Below are 22,839 nucleotides of genomic sequence, written 5' to 3'. Positions count from 1 at the left end.
ATTATTTTTAACATATTATTCCAAAGAATGTGCTTCTAAATATCGACTGTTATTAAATATTATAAGTAGTTATTTAATTACTGTCTATGTCTTTCAATTTTTATATATTTAACATGCCCTCAAAAAACTTTTCTTATGGATCTTTTCATTAGGAAGGTGGGGACTATCTATTGCCCATTCTACTAGACCATTTAGATTTTCACACGCTTGGGACAGCAAAGGAATTTTGTAAACCCAACCTGACCATAATATTTCACAGAGAGTGCTTTTAGAAACAATTTCTATAGTAATCAAAATAACATGGAGTTACCTGATAAATGTTCCAGTATAAATGTCTTCTTAAAGACTAGAAACCTATGTTAATATTTGAATTCTACAAATCTAGAAAATTGAAATGGGTTGAATATGGAATAAAGTTCTTAATACTAAAAATAAAAAGAAAACAAGATTTTGAGGATGGAAAAATGTTTTCTATCCAATTATGTTTGCCTTGAAAGGTAAACGCTATCACAATAAATATCAGTGAGTAAATATTGCTCATCACTAAGTATTTTGTTGAATTCAGTTTCATAAACTAATCAAGCAGCCCCCCTTGGGCTGTATTTTCTGATTACCAAGATCGGTTTTACTATAAAGAAATATTTTTAATAGTCTAAATTTCAAACTTACTGGGACTGCAGCTGGAACATGCACATTCGAACTTGTAATTGATGCAGGAATAGCAACAGGCATGGTTTGTCCATTAGGAAGATGTAACAGAAGAGGAAATGGGCCTGGTACAGGACTAAGGAAAACAAAAGAAGGGCAATTAGAGAAAAGAAATCCCTATCAATAATCTCGAAAAATACCAGAGTATTTTTACTCCTACTATTATATCATTTAAAAATAAATTTTCCAGAAAAAGATAAACACTATGATTTCACTTATATGTGGAATCTAAAAAACAAAACAGACGAACAAACATAACAAAACAGAAATGGAGAACAGACAGGTGGTTTCCAGAGGGAAGGGTGTTGGAGGGATGAGAGAAATTAAGAGGTACAAACTTCCAGTTACAAAATAAAGGAGTCACAGGGATGAAATTAACAGTGTGATGAATACAGTCATTAATAATGTTATATCTTTGTACAGTAACAAAGGTGGTCAAAAGGTACAAACTTACAGTTATAAGATAAATAAGTACTAGGGATGTAATGTACAACATGATTAATATAGTTAACACTGTTGTATGTTACATATGAAAGCTGTTACCGGAGTAAATCCTAAGAGTTCTCATCACAAGGAAAAAATATTTTTTTCTTTTATTTTGTATCTGTACAAGATGATGGATGTTCACCACACTTACTGTGGTAATCATTTCATGATGTATGTAAGTCAAATCATTATGCTATACACCTTAAATGTATACAGTGCTGTATGTCAATTGCAGTTAACCCTTGAACAACAAGAGGGTTAGATGCACTGACACTATGCAGAGTCGAAAATCCCAGTGTAGCTTATGGTCGGCCTCTGTATCTGCAGATTCAACCAACTGTGGATTGTGTAGTGTGGTAGTATGTATTTGTTGAAAAATATCTGTGTGTAACTGGACTCACGCAGTTCAAACTGGTATTGTTCGAGGGTCCACTGTGTATCTCAATAAAACTGGAAAAAAAAGAAAAAAGGACTGCAGCTCCAGCCCAAGAAAATGCCTATGTGACAGATGGAAACTTGATACCATCTTTCTCATAACATGAATAAGACACCCACAAAAAATTATACATGGTATATATACACCACTCAAGTAATTAAAAACAAAACAAAAATCTTCCAATCACTGCAAAGCACATCGTAAAATTTAATTGTTTTTAATTGCATCTTAAATGCACAATATATGTAAGCAGTGTGGAAAAAAAGAGGAAAAAAATGGAAAAAGTTATGAATTTACTTAGGACAATCTCCAACATGTTAGTTGAGAAAAATTCTTATCAACCACCTGTAAGAACTGAAAGAAATGTCACCTAGTGATAAAAATAATTTTATGTGTTTCGTGTGAAACAGCATGAAAATAAGAAACCATCTTAAAATCACATTCTATGTTGATTTGTTTTTCAAATTAAGTTTTAGATATTTATCTTCTAATTTATTAGATACTATTTATATTTATTAAAAAAAGACTACCCAAGCATTTTTTCCGAAAATCAAAGCATGCAAAATATTCACACACACACACACAAAACTAAGGCCACAATTAGAATAATTAAATATCTTAGGACAAATCATAACAAGAAAAACTTAACAATTCATATAATTCAACGATTGGCCCAAATCACTTACACGATTGGCCTGTTGGAGGACGGTGCCTGTGTGATTACAGTACTTGAGGTTGGTGAAGGTACTGCCTGCTGAATAATTACACTTGAGTCAGAACTTGTAAGCAGCACATTGGGAACCTGTAATGATGCTGGACGAACGATAGCTGATGTGGGCTGTGCAGTTTGTGTCAATGGTACTTCCTATTTAATAATGAGATAGAGAAAGAATGAAATTTAAAAATGCAAGTCAACAGAATATAACACATTTTTAAAAACAACCACAAACATAATACTTAATATACCCCCAGAGTATATTAATATTTAAAGTTAATTAAAAGAAAACTGTAGAAGCCACTGTAAAGTTTCAGATGCAATGTTCATATTTTAATTTAAAAACATCTTGAGTGGCTTTTTCAGTACAATTTGTTTTACCATCAATCTAGAAATAAGTTAGGCTGGGCAACTTGGCTATATAACTCCATGAGAATTTAAGTTAAAAAACAGAAATACAATTCCATTCTCATGGAAGCACAGAACTTAAAATCCAGAAGGGATTGCCTAGTCCTACTCCATCATTATACTATATAAAGAAGAAATAGGTCCAGGAAGACTGTTTTATAGTTGATACAAATTCAATAGTAGAATACTTACAAAATGGTATTATAGTAAGGGCCAAAAAATGTTAAAAATTTTTTTAAGTAATACAAATATTTGCTAATTTCAGGTAACTATCTCTAAATTATCAATAATTTCTCAGTATCAAAAGGCCGAGTAATATTGATACCTTGAATGTAAAAATAAATAACTATTGGAGTAACATCTTTCCAAAGTAAAGGAAAACACAGAACCTTATAGATGGTCTTTTCCACAATTTTACAGATCAGAAAACAGAGATTATCCAGGACTCTGTAACTAGTTACTGTAAAAATTGGGTCTACTATGTTCTTTGAATTGGCCTTTATACTGCCATTTATTATCAAAATCTTATTAAGCTATACAGGAAGAAAGATAAACTAGTACTACTGGGACTACATTTATTTGACAAGTTTGAGAATTTACAACATGCCCTCAAGGACTACTGGGAAGAGAGACAATAAACAAGTAAAACAAACAAGAATATTTCAGACTGTAATGTGTTACAGACTAACAGCAAAACATAAGAAATCATGAAAGATTAACTGAGGGAAGGTTGGAGTTGGCTCCTTTGATAGCATAGTGAGGTAAGGTGAGCTTCTTTGCAAAACAGCATTCGAACAGGTACTGAAAAGATAAGGAGGAGAGCATTCTAGGGAAAAGGAATCAATATCAAGAGCAATGTCTTTGAGGTAGGAAAAAGCTTAGAATACCTGATGAACACACCAGAGAATGGCATGAGGTGAGGCCGGATGGGTAGGTAAGTCCAGATTAATGAGGGCTTATAGAAGGAGTGTGTTACCTTAAATGCAATGGCAAACCATTGAAGGATTTTAAGCAGGGAAGTGACATAATGTATTAAAAATAAAATAGCCTATGGAAAATAGGTTGGAGATTGAAGTAGAAAGTCCAGGTAATTGTTAAAAATTATATTAACATTATTAATATATTAACTATATTAAAATTATATTAATATTATTTGTATATTAACAAATAATAATTGTTAACAATTATTAGAAGGTAATCGTTAACAATCCAAGTAAAAGATGATGATGGATTGGACTAAAGTGGTGACACTGAAGATAAAAGAGATAAATTAAGGATATATTCAGGAAGTAGGTCTAGTAAGATTTGTTACTGGTTTCGGTGTGAAGGAAAAGAGGGAATTAAGTATTCTTTATTCTTGGCCTGAGCAACTAGATGGATGGAAAGAAGTTTTCCCTGTTTTACCGAGACAGGGAAAACTGTGTGAAAAAATCAAGGGCTCTAATTTAGACATACTATGTTTAAGATGTCCATTAGACACAGAAAAGGAAATGTCAAGATGGAGTTGGATATGAATGTGGAAATCTGGGAAATATCTGGGTTGATATAAATTTGAAAACCACATAGATGGTTTTTAAAGTTATGAGTCTGGATGAGAGCACTTAAGAAAAAAATTGAGAAAGAAAAGAGAAGGGGGCCCAGAACTTACTTTTTACAACTTGGAATGACTATGCTGTGCCCAGGGGTAACTAATGACTGAGGAATGCAGGAAGAAGAAATACCCCTAAAAGAGGCTAAAGCAGCAATCAACAGGAAAAAACTGCTGAGTGTGAAGGGACTGAGATACTTTCTAGGAAAAAGATATTTATATCAAAGATTTAACAGCATTTCTTATAATTGTGATAATGTGGAAACAACCTTTATGTCCAACAAGAACAAGACAAGTAAATACATTAAGGTAATGATAAAATAAAGTGCAACCATTAAAAATTATGACTTTGGAAAATTTTCTAATGACATGGGAAAATGTACATTAATGTATATAATGTATAATATATGTATATTACATATAATATATGTATATATGTAATGTATATAATGATATAATGTATAATATATATAATGATATATGATATAAACGTTTATATATACACATTCTATATATATATATATTATGTACATATATATACATACATATGTGTGTGTGTGTGTATATATATATATACACATAATGTATATAATGATATAAAAAAGTAAACTGGGACTTCCCTGGTGGCACAGTGGTTAAGAATCCACCCGCCAATGCAGGGGACACAGGTTCAATCCCTGATCTGGGAAGATCCCTCATGCCGCGGAGCAACTAAGCCCGTGCACACAACTACTAAGCCTGCGCTCTAGAGTCTGAAAGTCACAACTACTGAGCCCACGCACTGTAACTACTGAAGCACGCGTGCCTAGAGCCTATGCAATGAGAAGCCTGTGCACCGCAATGAAAAGTAGCCCCCGCTCACCACAACTAGAGGAAGCCCGCATTCAGCAAGGAAGACCCAAAGCAGCCAAAAAAAAAAAAAGTAAACTAAGATTCCTCTTTGTATCCTATAACTATTCACTTATATATGTATATTTTTATGTATAAATGCATGCATATATCTAGGAAAAACGTTTCAAAATACTAGTAATTCTTATCACTCAATTATGGGCTAAAAGGTAGTTTTTATTTTTCTTTCTTGTATTTTTCTATATTCTTAAACTTTTTATAACGAGAGTGTACTTTTATAACAAGGAAATGAAAAAAACACAAAACACCTAAGGTCAAAGCATTTATTCCTAAGTAAATAGTCACTTTTTCTGCCTTACTTCTAGCTCCTCTGCCATGGCTATTCTATTCTCCCCAGTAATTTTTCCGTGTGTAACAAAAAATGAATTATCTATAAAGGTACAGTCTTCTTTCCCTGAAATTTCTGAGTATTCAAAGGCTTTCACATATAATAAGACTATTACAACCTGACACTGATTTATGTATAATTTATTACGTTAACATTTTATGTAGATCAAATATTAGACTTTACTTAGAAAGCTGATTTTTTTCCACTTAGTTTGTGCTTCTACCATAAATACAAATTTCTAACCTTCTCATCACTGGTAGTAGACTCTGGGTGAGGTAAAGGACTATCCTGGTGAGTTGTTTCTACAACAGAGGGCTCCTCAATTTTGCTTCTTACGATGGGTGTTGCAAGAGGAGATAAATCTAGAGGCATCTAAAACACAAACATTAAAGAAAATGTTAGGAGTTTAAAAATAGCCAATCAGTGTATCTAAACTAAGAAAGCAGGGAGTGAAAACTATGATTACTGTTCTGTCAGAAGCACTGTTTTAATTTCATGGTTAACAACATACTTTTTTAATGTCGTCTTCTGAGGCTTTCTTGAATTCATTCTCAAATGGACTTGCCAACTCATTAAACAAACCCACTTCTTCACAGTTTTTTAAGAATCTTGTTGGTGTTGGGGTCTGATCTGAAATAAATGTCAAGAAGTAAACACATAGATTTAAATATCATACAGGACCCTAAAATATAGCTAGTAAATTAACAAATTAGCAGGACTGGTTCAGTCAGCTGTTAATTCTCTTTGGAAAGACCTCTTCCTTTAAAGCAAACAAAATCTGGTTAAGTTTTTGTTGCAGTTTAAGGTATTTCCTCCAACTTTATGAACCATAAAAGTATGAAAAGAAGTACCTCTTGTTCCTTAGTCCACATGTTCTCTCTGAGTGACATAAACATCCGCTACTCAGAGATCAACTACTGTCGTTATCTAACACAAAATTTAAAAAAAATTTACACTATTAAAACTTACAAATGCATAAAATACATGCAATTTGGGGAAAACTTGGACAACAGCATGTATATTTGCTTTAACTTGGCCCTTCTACTAGTGTTCATAATCTATTATGAAAGCAAGCTTAAGAAAAAACAGTCTTTAGTAGGTAGATCAAAATGCTACAACAAAAAGAAGGTTAAAACAAGAGCCCCCCGCAAACGAAAACTAAAACAAAACCCTCCTTTTTAAAGCTAATTTTCTATTTTAAAGCATTTTTCAAGCTTCGTATGAGGGGCTATGTAAGAGTTATATGTCTAATGTTCTAGCTTAATTCCTAGGCAGCAGAGAATTAGTCAAACTCTGCTTTCTTGAAACTTGAAACATTTTAACTACATTTGAATATGTACTCACACTAGGTGCATTAAAACATGTACTGAATGTACATGTGAGCATGTATTAGTTACAGAACAAATGCCACTTAAGATCCACGTTGAATTGAAAAAGAGCAAATTTATGAATTTTGCCTGTTTAGTCTTATTATTTTCAAGGCTATTTACTCAGATTGATTAGAGTTGGTAGCACATTCAAATTCTATTCACATTTTATATATTTTAGGGCATCAATTTTATAGGTTATATCAGGAATCAAGCTTAAACTAAATAAAAGTATAAGGATAACTCCTGGTTTAAGATAAAATACTCATAAAACCTTCTGTGAAATTAAAATTCATATATTTCTGTTAACTATTGGGTCCCCAGAGTGGGCATTACTTACTGTTTTATCTTCACCCTCGCCCCAACATATTCCCAGAGTATTAATATGTTTACTACATATAAATATATTTAACACTAAAATGACCTACTTGTCATACACATTAGATATAATGTAGGCCTACCTCAGACATTATTAGTATTATCAAAATTACTGAAGGACTTTTATTTTGTCTTCATTTTACCTAATAGTCAGTCTGCAACATATATAATCTCTACCCCCAAAAAGACTTCAAAATGGTATTATAGTAAGGGCCCAGCATACTTGTATCAACCTAGGTCCATCATGACTGAATTAGTAAACTGAACATAAATTTGACTCTTCTGTTCATGCCCAAAGGGTTTGTCTATCTAAGCCCAAGAGAAGGCTATTTTGTATTAAAGGGAGAGAAGTCTTAAAAATAAAATACATATGGAAAAATCATTTTTATCAGTGATTACTATAATGATCAGGCTTGAAAAGAGAAAAGTCAACACAGGCACAATTGTTTAAACATGCACATGGCTTATGGCTATTGATCATCAAATATATACCACATACATCATGCATTATATTTATACAGTAATGCTAAACTACTCATCTCAATATATATTAGTAAAAAAATGGTCAAGTGCTATGTTTGAATGTGTTCTACTTTTCTACTGCATTAAATGTAAACAGATAGGACAGTAAGTTCTAGAAACCAATCTCAAAATATTTTTGAGTTAAATGTTACAGAGAGAGATATGGCTCTAAGGCAAGAAATTCTAGAGAAGCAAAGACCTTCGTGCCTAGGAGAGTGAACCTTCAGGCTGTTGTTATCTTGTTTGTGTTTTGGTTCTCTCTCCTAGTATCTGATGTATAGTGTTTTAAAGAAATGCATACCTCACTCTTGTCTGCTTCCTTCTACTTATAGAAATGAAGATATGTTGAATGTTACCCTACATTTTTCCTAAACAAATTGTTTTTTGGTAAATTATCAACATTTTTACCTCCAGTGTTTTCAATGCAAAAATCTTGATACCGAATGACAAGAACCGTCTTTTTTCCTCATTATCTCTCCAAAGCATTGCATATGACAATTTGATCTCTATGTTGGGCAATAATTTAAAAGTATTAATAATATTCAGTATACAGGTATATAATTCTAGATTTACAAATAGTATAACCTAAGCTTTACAAGAGAAAAAAATTAAGTTAATTTGAATATTTATGTGAATCTGTGGTTATGACACAAAAAGGACTGAAATTTATATAAGTATATTAAATTTTATATAAAACTGTTTTCTTACCACACTTATAAAATATACAAAATGCAATGAAATTAAATGTTATGTGTGTGTACATATACAGAGATATGTACATATATATATTTAAAGGGGTAGCTGATATAGCATGGAAGGACAATAAACCAATGCATGAATTGGGTTTCTCTTTTTGCATACTGTAAGATAATCATCTGCTTAGGTGATACTGCATGTTCATAGGAGCAACATACAAAAATAAAAGCACTGACTGAATTTAAGCCCCCTTTATTGAGAGTATTTTACTAACACAGATGTTTAGTCCAAAAAGAAACATAAACAAAATCCTAATGAACAAGTCTGCTAATTGCTCTTTCTCCAACAGGAAGAGCCTGATCATCTTCTAGCTTCGCACAGCATTGTAAAGCAGGTGTAAACAGCTAAAAGAAACATTGACTAAACATCACATTAGTTCAACTATCAGTTAAATGTAAATTTTGGAAATGGTATGAAGGTTCCCAGGTTTCTAATTAACTTCCACAAAAAATGACATTAAAATCTACATTTGAAAACCACACAAAAAGAGTGAAATGAATGGTCAGAAGGAAACATAAAAATGTAATGGGTAAAATACATGTTGCCAACATTTATTGTAAATGAAGTCATTGGAATATCACCAGACTATATTATTTACAGAGAATACACAAAAATTGTGCACATTCCAGGTGAAATATGTATATAAGCTATTAATAAAAGCATATACTAACCAGCCACAATGACACTGTCATTACGTGCTGGACCAAATTTCAGTGTCATCTCATGTTTATGTTTATGGACAGCCAAATGATCCTCGTTGGTAAAACGCTGTGGCAAAAAGTTTTAAAATATAGTTAAGATTTTCAATTTGATCAAATAAGTTAAATGATAAGGAAATTCATTTCCACAACATGTAAAACCACCATTAAAAAAGAAATAGCAGTTTGTTAACTATAAAGAACCTACTGTTAGTATAGATAAACATACTAGATCTCAAACAATCATAGAGAAACACATTACCCAAGAACAAGCAATTCTGATATAATACTAGGTCACATAATTCATTTTAGAGCATTTAAAAACAAAACCTGAGGCAAAGAAACTTTATATAAATTTCATTTGGACACTAAAAATAGACCACTATTAATTTTTGCCATATCATAGTAGAAATATATACTCCATGGTATAATGACTTTTGAAGAAAGCATTGTATTTTACTTAGATTTCAGGTTACTTACCACTTTTAAAACGAAAACTTTCCTATAAAAATATTACTCCTAGACAAATTAAGAGGTAAATCAGGTTCTTTATGTTATCACATAAAAAAAAGAATGCCTCGATTATAATCCAGCAAAGAAATAGTGGCCAGTACAATAATAAAGCAATTAATCATTTTAAAATAAAATTAAGGATTTCCCTGGTGGCGCAGTGGTTAAGATTCCACCTGCCAATGCAGGGGAAATGGGTTCTAGCCCTGGTCCGGGAAGATCCCACATTCCGCAGAGCAACTAAGCCTAAGCCCGTGCGCCACAACTACTGAGCCTGTGCTCTAGAGCCCAAGAGCCACAACTACTGAAGCCCATGCACCTAGAGCCCATGCTCCGCAATGAGAAGCCCATGCTCTGCAATGAGAAGCCCATGCACTGCAACGAAGAGTAGCCCCCCCGCCCCGGCTGCAACTAGAGAAAGCCTGCACGCAGCAAGGAAGACCCAACGTAGCCAAAAGTAAATAAATAAATTTTTTTAAAGTAAAATAAAATAAAATTAAAATTTTAACTTAGAATAAAGTGATTTTTCATTTTTTTATTGCATTCTTATATAAAAAATTATTTTTAAAACTATACTTAACTTGGATACGTCCTGCCTGCCAAAGGTGGCATTTATGATTACAATATAATAAATACATTGTTTAAATACCTCCTGACTGTGTCTGGACATCAATCTTTATAAAGATGCTTCCTTATCTTTAGCAACATTTATAACTGAAAATAGAGAGCACTTACTTTTTGTTATTTCAGAGCAAGAATTATAAAATGCCAAATTAAGAGATCTAAACTCACTCTCTAGTCTATATCCTTACAAATGGGATGTAAAATTATATATATTTGAACTTGGTTCCTCTGAACCACCGAAAATGGATTCTTTCTCTTTGGTCTCACCACCCCACTATCCAACTCACTACATCCTTTCATGCAACAAATGATAATAGCTTTAGGGTAACCTTAAAACAATGTAAAAGGATGAAATATTTCTTTCCATTATGTTTTTTATTCTAAATATTAAAAGTATGACCTATATCATACTTAGGCCAGCCCACAAGCCCACTGTAAAAGTTAATCCCTCTCATTTATATCCCATCTTGCTCTGCACAGTGCCTGGTTATAGCACCTATCAATATGATATTGCTATTTTTGTATTTCCTTTTAAGTAGGCTGAGCTCCTACTATTTGAGCTCCCCCAAATTTAGCATATAGTAAGTAGTCAATAAATGCCAACTGAAAGAAAGAACTCCTTACACTTAAAGAATTGAATCTTCAAGCCCAGTCTAAAGGAAAAACAAAAAACCACCAAACCACAGACTGCTCCTTAAGATGAATTAAGCCTTTAATTTAATTTGGCTGTATAGTGCTCTCATGTAAGTATGCTTACCACTAAGTCTTTAAGTTACTGTACACTGGTGGAAAATTATTATTATATGACCCCTCTTCAAAACCTGCTTGTATTCCCATTGTAGGTGAGTGTCCAGATGCAAACAGTACCTCTATCCCTTGACTTATTCATTTACTCTTCAAACATTTATTGAGTACCAACTATAGGCACTGGGATCATAATCCAGCTCCTCCCCACTCAAGTGCTATTTTCCTATTGCTTCATCATTGTAAGAATCCTTTCCAAATTGGAGAAATAAAGGCTTCCCTGGTGGCGCAGTGGTTAAGAATCCACCTGCCAATGCAGGGGACACAGATTTGAGCCCTGGTCCAGGAAGATCCCACATGCCATGGAGCAACTAAACCCGTGCGTCACAACTACTGAGCCTGCGCTCTAGAGCCCGCAAGCCACAACTACTCAGTCCGTGAGCCACAACTACTGAAGCCCAAGCGCCTAGAGCCCGTGCTCCGCATCAGGAGAAGCCACTGCAATGAGAAGCCCGCATGCAGCAATGAAGACCCAACACAGCCAAAAATAAAAAAACAAATTTACTTAAAAAAAAAAAAATAGTCATCCTTTGATAGGTCGAATAACAAAGCTCTTGGAGAATGAACATAGCTATAGCATTTACTTGTGTTACTTCATTGTTTTTTACTTTTCATTACAGTTTTGAATGTCTTACAAGTATCTTTTTTTTTTTTTTTTGCTTGAATGTCTTACAGGTATCTTAAAGCAAGATTCACTTTATGTTCCAAAGAACCTAACGTGGCTTTCTCCATTGAGGGCAATCATTAAACATTTGCAAATGAATGCACTTTGGAAGAGGTCTTAGATTTTAAAACAGCAGTCAGCATAATTAAGAGATAGTTATGTGCTAAGAATTTTTTATCCTACCAGTATCCTCTGCTTGGATTCTGGTTTGAACACAAATATCCAAATCAAACAGCAACTACATATAGAATAAATAACATTATGCTTTATACAGAACATGTGAAAACGGCACCGAGATTGATTCTAAGTGAAAAGAAACAGCTAAAAGGATCCTAAAAAACATTTAGGATCATATGAATAGTAAGAGGAGAAATGCGAGGAATATGAATTTACAAAGTCTCATGGAGAATGTACAGATCAAATTTACCTGAATGCTATTTATAAAGGAATTGTTGATCATATAATGATATTATTTATATACACGGGTAAAATACACTGAAATTGACACTTGATACAGGTGAGTTTAACCTTGGCTATCACCTGAGAAAACTTATTTATCTCTAACAAGAAACTTAAAAAAGGCAGTCACCAGGAACATATATATTGTAAAACACATTCTTTCTTCAACAAACACATGAAGTAGCTATTACAAGCTAACATTTTTGCAGAATCTCTTTGAACTGCTTTTCCAGACAAATTAAGAATTTTATTCTAAAAATAAGCTTCGTAGAAAAATTATAATGATACTGTTAGTGATAACATATTGAATTCATACAATTTCTTTCTTCCAGGCAATTGATAGTACAACTCCAATGCAAAATGTTATTGATGTGTAAGTGTTCTGTTAAAGAAGACTTTGAGCATATAGCTGAATAAACAATGGGAAAAGCAGTCAAGAAAGGTAGGATAGGCCAATCATCTCTCTTAAAAGGTTAAAAAGGATGGGTAACCTGACAGATAGGAGGGAGGTGAAATAGCTGCTTCCATAATAAATTAATTTAAGCTCTGGTATCTGAGAAATCTGTGTTTCCAAGGCTTGAACACTCTTACCAGAATTAACTTCCTAAGAAATCAGTCATTCTGCATTCAATACATGCATTCATATCCATGATATAGATTATTATTCCTATTTAAAATAGATTAAATAGGTACTAAGTTATAAAGCCATCAGGCCAATAGCCCATTTTACTACTTCTTTAACTAGCTGAATTATTATTATTATTATTATTTTTGCGGTATGCGGGCCTCTCACTGTTGTGGCCTCTCCCGTTGCGGAGCACAGGCTCCGGACGCGCAGGCTCAGTGGCCATGGCTCACGGGCCCAGGCGCTCTGCGGCATGTGGGATCTTCCCGGACCGGGGCACGAACCCGTGTCCCCTGCATTGGCAGGCAGACTCTCCACCACTGCACCACCAGGGAAGCCCTAGCTGAATTATTTTATTCAACATCAGGAAGTTACTAATTAAACACACACACATACACACTCCCACTCTCACACCTTCACTGAAACCTTAGATTAAATAAAATGATTATCTCCTTTGTAAAACAGCTTATAACGTATTAACATTCTACCAAAGAAAGAATTTTCAATAAGAGTATCACCAAAAGCAAAGATACTATCAATAAAATGAGTTTCAATGTTAAATGAATCTTTCACTAAATTATCTCAACTTTGTCTCTTTTACTGAATTCAATGGAACATCATGTTAAAACAAATGAAATGAATAGGACTCTTTCTGTGAAATACCTAATAGTGACTGAGTGAGCATATGAAAAAAATTGTAATATAAAGAGTCAAAAGTTAAAATCCTCTGCATTGAATTCTATAAGTCTCTCTCTCTGAGATGACATTATCAACAAAATGTATTAAAAAATTTTAAGACCTATTTGAAAATTTAAGTCCATTAAGTTTTTTAAGGCTGAAATTCAAATTTGGAATAATGTTATCACCTACTAGTGACAAAAAGTAATTTGTAATACCACCAATAAATTGGTGTTTCTAAAATCAATTCTTATTAGAATTCCTGATTTCCTAGGAAATACTATTTGAATCTAGAGAGAGACTATACCATTTCTGTTCTAAGCAAGATTTAACAAATGGATGATGTTGACCTTAGCCGGATTATCATTTTGGCCAGTAACAGTTACAGGGTATTATTATAACACAGAGATTAGACTATTTTAAGTATCTTAGGGAACAAGTATAGGACAAAAAATAGTTAATAATACCTAGGATTGGAGTGTTCATGATGAGAACGGTGCTTAGATAAATTACTAGTGAAAATAAATTGTTTTAGCTTTTAAAAACAATATGCAAAATGTATGAAGAACCTTAAAAATGTGTATACATTTTCACCCAATAATTTGATTTCTAAAAATGTATTTTGAGGAATTAATTAAAGATGCATATAAAGGGTAATACAGAAGAATACTCACCACAATGTTGTGATTTTTTAAGGCCATAATAATTAATTTTTAGGTCATAAAAGAGGAATGGGTAAATAGATTATGGGACACATTCTGGCAATAGAATACTACACAGGAACTCAAACCCATGTTTTCAATTAACACACAAAATGCCCATAATACACATAGTGTCATCTGCATACCAACAGAATATAAAACTATATGTGCAGTATGATCCCAATTTTGTTTGAATAAATAAAAGGAGGGAAGGATATAGGAAATACATCAAATGTTAACAGAAGTCCTCTCTGGATTTTATTTTTTCTTTTTGTCAACATTTTCAGTGATGCTTTTGTAATTATGAGAAAATAAAAACCTTTAATGTTAATTGAAAAAAAATACATATACAAAGACCTGTATTCAAATATACCTTGAAGCCTGAACATTCTATTTAGGGATGTTTCACTATAAATGTTAACACAAGAGTAGGCTTGGGTTCAAACTTATCTTCAATATTTGCAGGTTCTGTGACTGAGAGACATTCAGTAATAAATATTTAAGTTCGACTGCTCACTTGTAAAATAAGGCCAGTAGCACCCATTTTATAGGGGTGTTGCAGGATTAAATGACATAACCCACATAAGCTTCTTAGCACAGTGACTGGCTAAGTTAAAAAATGTTACTACTGTTATAACTGTTTTTATTACTATGACAACTATTATATGAAACTTTAATTCCTCAAATCCTTTTTGAAACAAGTTGGAGCACAAATAATAGACATGGTATATATACACTTGATAAATATCTGAAAGCTCTATTCTGTGGTTCATAAGCAACTTTTTTGTGTTTCTCAGGTAGAGCTTTTTGTTGTTACTGTTTTGAATAAACTTTTTATTTTGGAAAACCTTTAAGTTTACAGAAAAGTTGCAATAACAGTACAGAGAGTTCTCACATACTCATTACTACTCAGTTTGTTTCCCCAATGTTCTCATCTTACATTACTGTGGTACGTTTGTCAAAACTAAGAAACCAACATTGATATATTACTATTAACTAAACTCAAGACTGGTAATTTCAGTATTACCCAGCTTAACCAGACTCAGGCTCCAAATGAGTTTTTGTTAGGTTACCAAATTCAAAATCATCTCTGAAAACTATGACAAGGACAGCCAGCTGTCCCTCAATATCTATTACTCTTTTTCCTTCAACAAAAGAACTTCTGAATTTTAGGTGAGCACTTGGCTGCCCAGGACAAAGACCACATTTTCTAGCTTTCTTTGCAGTTAGGTGGGCATATGATTGGGCTGGGACCAAAAGAATGAGTGAAAATTATATGCATTACTTCCAGTTAATGCTCCTAAAATGATGGGTGTATACATGCTGTGTTTTGCTTCCCCTTCTCCCTCCCTTATTGCTGGAATATGGACTTGAGTCAGGAGCTGGAACAGCCATCTTGGAGCTAAAAATGGAAGTAGCATGTTGAGGGTTATAGAACCAGCCAGCCCTGGGACTCCTACTTCCCAGTTATTACATAAAGAACAAACTGCTCAATCTATTAAGGTTGAGTCTTTGTTTCAGCCAGCATCCTAAGTAATACAAGTCTCTTTAAAACAATGTGCCATAGCTTCTAAAAGTGATTTCTTTTGTGTAATGGAATGAACAGAAATGTAGTTTTTTTATGGTGACCATATCGAAGAAATGTTTGTATGTCTAAGTTTTGATATGCTTCCTCTTCTCTATTCAAACCTTCCACACCTCTTCCCGCCTTTTCACTTTCAGTTACTATGGATAAATTGCCTATGGTCCTTTCTAAGGCCAGTCCCTTCATTTGAACACCGGATCCCATCCTCTTTTAAGGACCCCATTCCTGCAACAGTCCCTCTCTCTGCAGTGTCAAATATGCTGTGATAGTCCCACCTTAAAATTCAAAACAAGCAAAAAAACTCCATCTTCAGTTCTCCTCCAGCAGTTATTTGACTGTTCCCTTTAAGCTAAATTCCAAGAAAAAGGTATCTTATAATGTCTCTACTTCTGGTTCTCCACCTTTACTTGTCAGGCTAACTCCAATCTCACTGTTGTCACTGCTGCTTCACTGAAGCTACTCTTAGCAAGGTGTCTAATAATCCCCATTTTTCTAAATCCGATAACAAATACTGAATTCTCACCTTACTCTATCAACTATATGACTACATTGTTCCCCCACACTTTGAAATCCTTTTTCTACTTGACTTCCAGAACACAATTCTCTTCATTGTCTGCTTGCTTCTCAGTCTCCTCTGCTACAGCTTCCCCCTCTTTCTGACTTCTGAACACTGGAGTGCCTTAAAGCTTAGTTCTCACCCTTCCTCTCTATCTATACTATTTAAATACAGAAGTAAAACTAAAGAAATATGGGGATTATAGATTATCAGACAAAATGTATTACAAACCCTGACAACTGAAAAATTATTATCAGACATCAAGGGAGAGGGAAGAAGTAAGAGGAAAAATGAATGTTAACTCCTTTCGTAACAGGGAGTCTAAAAAACAATTCTAACTTCTTAATGTTTTTCATATTTTTAAAAAACATTAGGTCTTTTAAACAATCTCTGATACACATACATACATATGTTCTTACATTCAGCAACAGGTTTCTTTTTCTTCTGCTGCATTTTAGTAAATTAAAAAGAAATAGTGTAATAAACCCCTTTGCACATTCACCCAGCTTTAGCAATTATCAACCTATGATCCATCTCATTTCATCTCTACTCACCATTCACCCAATGGATTTTTTTGAGGCCAACCCCAGAAATTATTTTACCTGTAAGTATTTCAGTATTTGTCTGTGACAGATTGTAAAATATGGCCACAAATTCCTTCCATTATGATATGTACCCTCCTTCCTTTGCAATGTGGTAAGGCTGGTTCTCCCATCCAGAGGAGGGTATCTATTTCCCCACCCCTTGAGTCTGGGCTGGTCTGGTGACTTGCACTGATCAACAGAATGCTGCAGAAGTGATGACCTGTCACTTCCAAACTGAAGCTTCAAGAAGCTTTATAGCTTTTGCTTCTATTCTCCTGGAATACTATTGTCCAGAGACTGACAGGTAACAAAATATATTGAACATATATCTAATAACCTTGGGCATATGTCTTTTCATAGTTTTGACAGTGCATCTTTGGGATAGAATCCCAGAAGTAGGATTGTTGGGTCAAAGGGTAAATGCATGTGTCATTTTGCTAGATATTGCCAAACTCCCTCTAGGGGGTGTGCCATCTTGCACTTTTACCAGCAATGAATGAGAGTGCAAGAGTACTTTTAATATCACTGAAGTAAAATGGTTGCTGCTTTGCCAAAAGTATAAACATTCTTATGGTAGAAAATGTCAAAATAATCATAGACTGATTTATAGGCAGGATCATTAGATGGAAATGTTGCTGATATATATTATGAGGAAGAACAATGGATGACTTTTGGGCCTGATAAAGTGCTGGAACACCCTTGTTATGTTCATAGAAGACCTTAGCCCTACGAAGGGTCTCTTCTTGGCAGGCTAAGAGGTAGTCTACCTCTCAGTCTCTTGGCCATTTGTGCCATGGACACAGACTGGGCATGTGCAAGGCAGTCTGCTGTGAGAACTTAAACAATGAATATTAAAAAGTTCCCAGACTTTCTGCATCTGGTGTTGAGGTGAATAAACTCTTACTTTACCCCAGGGATGTGCTGTGTAATGTTCCATTTGCCTCACCCCATCAGCTAAGGAAGCAAACCTTTAATAGTGTCTATAAACAGTCTGGATATGCTTGAACAGATTGTGTAATTTTTCTCAGCAATTTTAAAATATCTTCTTGACCTGAAGACTATCTCATTTCCATTTGCCTTATTTCCCCTAATTTTACTGAGTCATTCTTTCACTGGTTCTATCTCCCAGATAGGGAGAAACGACAGCCTGGCCTTGGGAGTTGGAGTGGAGGCAGAAGATGGAAGGGATAGTTTTGGCGCAGAGGCACCAAAAACAGGGAAGGTTGGATGGTACTAATTCGACTTCTTGGGTTCATCCTGAAATCAAATCCCCCCCGATCTTTTGTTGGCTTCATTTGGAAGCTCTCTTAAGTAAATTTAAATGTAATTCTTTTTATTTAAAATGGTGTGTATATTACTAAAGACTCAATCACAAAATAACAATTCCAACTATTTTAAGCAGAAAAGGAGAGGACAAGGAATTAGGGACTGGTTTGAGACTGAGTTTCCACCAATGATTCCTAGAACACAGCAAAACTGGTCATGGTCCAAAGGCTGGCTCTAGAAACATATTGTATTAGCTGTAGTCCAGGGATTAAAGAATCATGCTGTGTCTGTCCAATCCATTCCAGCAAAATGGAGGACTTGAGTAAGACCACTTTTCCATTCAACTTGGTCCCAAATCCAAGGAGTAAATGTAATTTACCAGAATGAGTAAATCTGGTTGGTGGAACCTAAAATCATACCCAGAATTCTAGCTGAAAAGGATTTTAGAAATGGCAATTTTTAGCTTTCCTGAATTTATAGAAAAATGTATACAAAATACATCCCCAAAATATATGTCAAATCAGTCTATTTCTCTGTTTGTCCATTATTACCACCTAGTCAAAGCCACCACTATCTCTCTGACTGCTGCCAGTCTCTACTTTCACTATTAGCTCAGCAATGGCTTTTCATTGCTCTCTGAATAAAATCCAAATACCTTATCACAGTCAACAAAAGCCCTACAGGTTATGGTCTCTTTTTATTCCCTTACCTTTCTGACATCATCTCCTACCCTTATCCTCATTAATCACTATATGCTCCAGCCGCAACAGTCATCTTTCTGTTTTAAACACACCAAATCCATTTCTTCCCTACCAGCCTTTATATTTGCTGTTCCTTCAGTCAGGAAAACTCTTCCCCCAGGTATGTGCAGGGTTTGCTCCCACATCTGTCTTCAAATGTCACCTTATTACAGAGGCATTCCCTGACCAACCTATCTAAAATATCACCAACCCTGGTAACTCCTACCTTTACCCTGCTCAACATCATTGGACACCATGTAAATTAAAATCTTTAGATACCACTATACCCTCACCAGAATGATTAGAATTAAAATACTATCTAAAAGGGCTTCCCTGGTGGCGCAGTGGCTGGGAGTCCGCCTGCCGATGCGGGGGGCGCGGGTTCATGCCCCGGTCCGGGGGGGATCCCGCGCGCCGTGGAGCGGCTGGGCCCGTGAGCCATGGCCGCTGAGCCTGCGCATCCGGAGCCTGTGCTCCGCAGCGGGAGAGGTCACGGCGGTGGGAGGCCCGCGTACCGCAAAAAAAAAAAAAAAAAAAAAAAAAAAAAAATACTATCTAAAACAATCCTGAAAAAGAACTAAATTGGAGAATTTACCCTACCTGACTGGAAGGCTTACTGTAAAGCTAAAGCAATCAAGACAGTATGGTACTGGCATAAAAGTTCACAGATTGATGAAAGGAACAGAATAGAAAGCTAAGAAATAGATCCACACTTACACAAATCATTTGATTTTCAATAAAGGGGATGAAGCAATTTAATGGAGAAAGGAAAATCTTTTCAACAAACGACACTGGAATATCTGAGAAACCATACGGAAAAAAAAGTGAGCTTCAACTCCTACCTCACACTATACACAAAAATTAATTCAAGGTGCAAGAGACCGAAATGAAAAACCAAGCTTTCAGAGGAAAGCAATGGAGAATATCTTTGTGACTTAAGGTTAAGCAAAAGTTTCTTGGATAAGTCACAAAAAACAACAACAAAAGAAGAGAAAAAATTAATACATTAGACTTCATTAAAATTAGAAACATCTGTTCATCAAAAGATACTATTATGAAAATCATGTTGGAAACCACAGACCTGGAGAAATATTTGATGATAGACTGGTACCCAGGATATTTAAAGAACTCATACAACTCAATAATTAAAAGACAGGCAACCTAATTTTTAAAAACAAGTAGAAGATTTGAAAAGATATTTCACAAAAAGTAAAGTATACGAATGGCCAATAAGCACATGAAATAGTGCTCATTTTTTCATCAGTCAACAAAGAAATGCAAAGTAACACTTTATATATCAGTATACACACAATGAAAATGGCTAAAATTAAAAGATTGACACCAAATGTTGGCAAAGATATGATACAACAGGACCTCTCATAGACTGTTGGTGGAAATGCAAAGTGACACCTCTGTTTTGGAAAGCAGTTTGGCAATTTCCTATTATATATTACATATGATCCCACCACTACTCTCCTAGGTACTCACCCAAGAGAAAAGAAAGCATGCATTCAGTCAAAGACTTATACATAAACATTCACAACAGCTTTATCTGCAACAACTAAAAACTGGAAATAAGACAAATGTCCATAAACAAGTGAATAAATAAACTAGTGGTGAAATAAGGAAATACTGTTCCTCAATGAAAAGGAATTAACTACTAATCACATAACATGCAGAAATTGTAAATTAATTATGTGGAAGGAAAGAATCCAGTCAAAAGTACATACTGTATGATTCCATTTATATAAAATTCTGGGAAATACAAACTAACCTATAGTGACAGAAGGCAGATCAATGGTTGAGAGGGATGGGAGGGAGGTATAACAAATAAACATGAGGAAACTTTTCGGGATGATGAATATATTCACTATCTTAATTGTGGTGATGGTTTTATGGATACATACATATGTTAAAATGTATCAAACTGTACACTATAAGTATGTGAAGTTTATTGTATATAAATTATACCTCCATTTAAAATATCAGCTAAAGAAAACAATGAGAACCAAAGAAACACTTTAATACCTATTTATGATTTATAGTTTGTATATTTAAGTACTCTGTAATTTTACTACACATTAAATTTATTCTTTCATTCCTTAGTGTCTATAGTTATTTTAAGATTATTATAAGAGTAATAGATTAATAATTTAATGGCCTATTAAAAAACACTGAAATATTATTTTCTGTAATAACACTAAAATATTATTTTCTAAAAATGCTTCCATACATGCTCTATATTAAAAATGTTATACTTAAGAACATTAATATATTAGTGATATGCTCAGAGGTAAACATTAGTTATTTTCACAAGAGTTCAGCAAGTAAACTAATTTTCATAAAAGATAATGTATATCTGATTTCCAATTAGGCAATTCACAATGATTTTCAACCAATAATGGTCAAATGAATATACTTTTAAATCTTGGATTTTCTCCAGGTTTTCCATCTTTCCCTTACAAGACTTAATTTTTTTTCCATATTAGATTGTATTTTTTAAAACTCAGATGTGCTATTGAGGAAAATTAATTTCTTCCCCCAATTTTTCAGGGTTATTTTCATTCTAACTCCAAAATTATACAAAACACTGTAAAAGAATCCTTTTAATGACAACATATATTGTCATAAGTGTTTTACTAAATATGAATATACAAAACAATTTATATATTACCTGGCCACATCCAGGGGCAGTACATAGAAAGGGTTTGTCATCACTCATATTCCACAGGTCCTTGTATTGCCTATAATAAAACATTAAGAAATGGCTAAATGTTTCACAGTACAGATTTTTAAATAAAGAACAACTTAAAATGTAATATTATTTGATTTTCACTAAGCTTATCACCTTCTATCTGAATGTGAAGCAAAACACTTTTACTGACATTTTAACCCCACCTTCCATTTTCTTATTATGAACAGAGACATGTAACATGCAGATTTTATACTACAGAAAAAAATATTAGGAACCCTGATCTATCAGGCTAAATCTTTCCTGTTCAGTAGCATAAGTGCAGAAAGAATGAAATAATTAGAAGATAACCACTTTAAACCCCAATGAAATCATGGACTAGGTAACTATCATCCATGTCTGATAAAACAATCAGGAACAAAGGTGACGGGAACTTTATAATGGCTGGGTCAGGTTGACAGCATCTGAACTCACAGGTCAGTCTTAAATTAACATCACTAAAAGTGAGACAAACATTATGTGCCCCCTGATACGATGCAACAGAAAGCACACAAAGGATTCTTGGGGGGAAAAAAAGTCAAGCCTGAATCTAATCAAGCCTCTCTAGATCCAACTACAGGAAATATAGGAGATAGAAAAACATGTCAAAAGGGGAGACAGCAGAAGCAAGAAGAACTACAATTCTGCAGCCTGTGGATCGAAAACCACATTCACAGAGACAGACAAAATGAAAAGGCAGAGGACTATGTACCAGATGAAGGAACAAGATAAAAACCCAGAAAAACAATTAAATGAAGTGGAGATAGGCAACCTTCAAGAAAAAGAATTCAGAATAATGATAGTGAAGATGATCCAGGACCTTGGAAGAAGAAAGGAGGCAAAGATGAAGAAGGTGCAAGAAATGTTGAACAAAGACCTAGAAGAATTAAAGAACAAACACCTAGAAGAATTAAAGAACAAACAAACAGAGATGAACAATACAATAACTGAGAACTACACTAGAAGGAATCAATAGCAGAATAACTGAGGCAGAAGAAAGGATAAGTGACCTG

The 22,839-nt window shown here is 34.1% G+C and overlaps 1 protein-coding gene across 4 annotated transcripts in view; it reads right to left on the bottom strand.

Annotated features, from left to right (window-relative positions):
• Nucleotides 1-22,839, bottom strand: part of ATF2 (activating transcription factor 2) — an 86,216-nt gene that overhangs the window by 40,977 nt on the left and 22,400 nt on the right. For 3 of the 4 annotated variants that reach the window (XM_081242982.1, XM_081242980.1, XM_081242981.1), the window contains 6 exons: nt 21,770-21,839; nt 9,273-9,369; nt 6,090-6,208; nt 5,822-5,950; nt 2,317-2,495; nt 670-784 (listed from right to left, as the gene is read on the bottom strand). In XM_081242982.1, coding sequence (XP_081099108.1) covers nt 670-784; nt 2,317-2,495; nt 5,822-5,950; nt 6,090-6,208; nt 9,273-9,369; nt 21,770-21,839 — 709 coding nt within the window. The remainder of the gene's footprint in view (nt 1-669; nt 785-2,316; nt 2,496-5,821; nt 5,951-6,089; nt 6,209-9,272; nt 9,370-21,769; nt 21,840-22,839) is intronic. The other variant, XM_081242983.1, reaches the window with a different exon arrangement.

The sequence above is a fragment of the Mesoplodon bidens genome, assembly GCF_964165515.1.
Source record: "Mesoplodon bidens genome assembly, chromosome: 8".
Taxonomy (NCBI): Eukaryota; Metazoa; Chordata; class Mammalia; order Artiodactyla; family Ziphiidae; genus Mesoplodon; species Mesoplodon bidens.
This window is presented reverse-complemented; position numbering and strand designations above follow the sequence as displayed.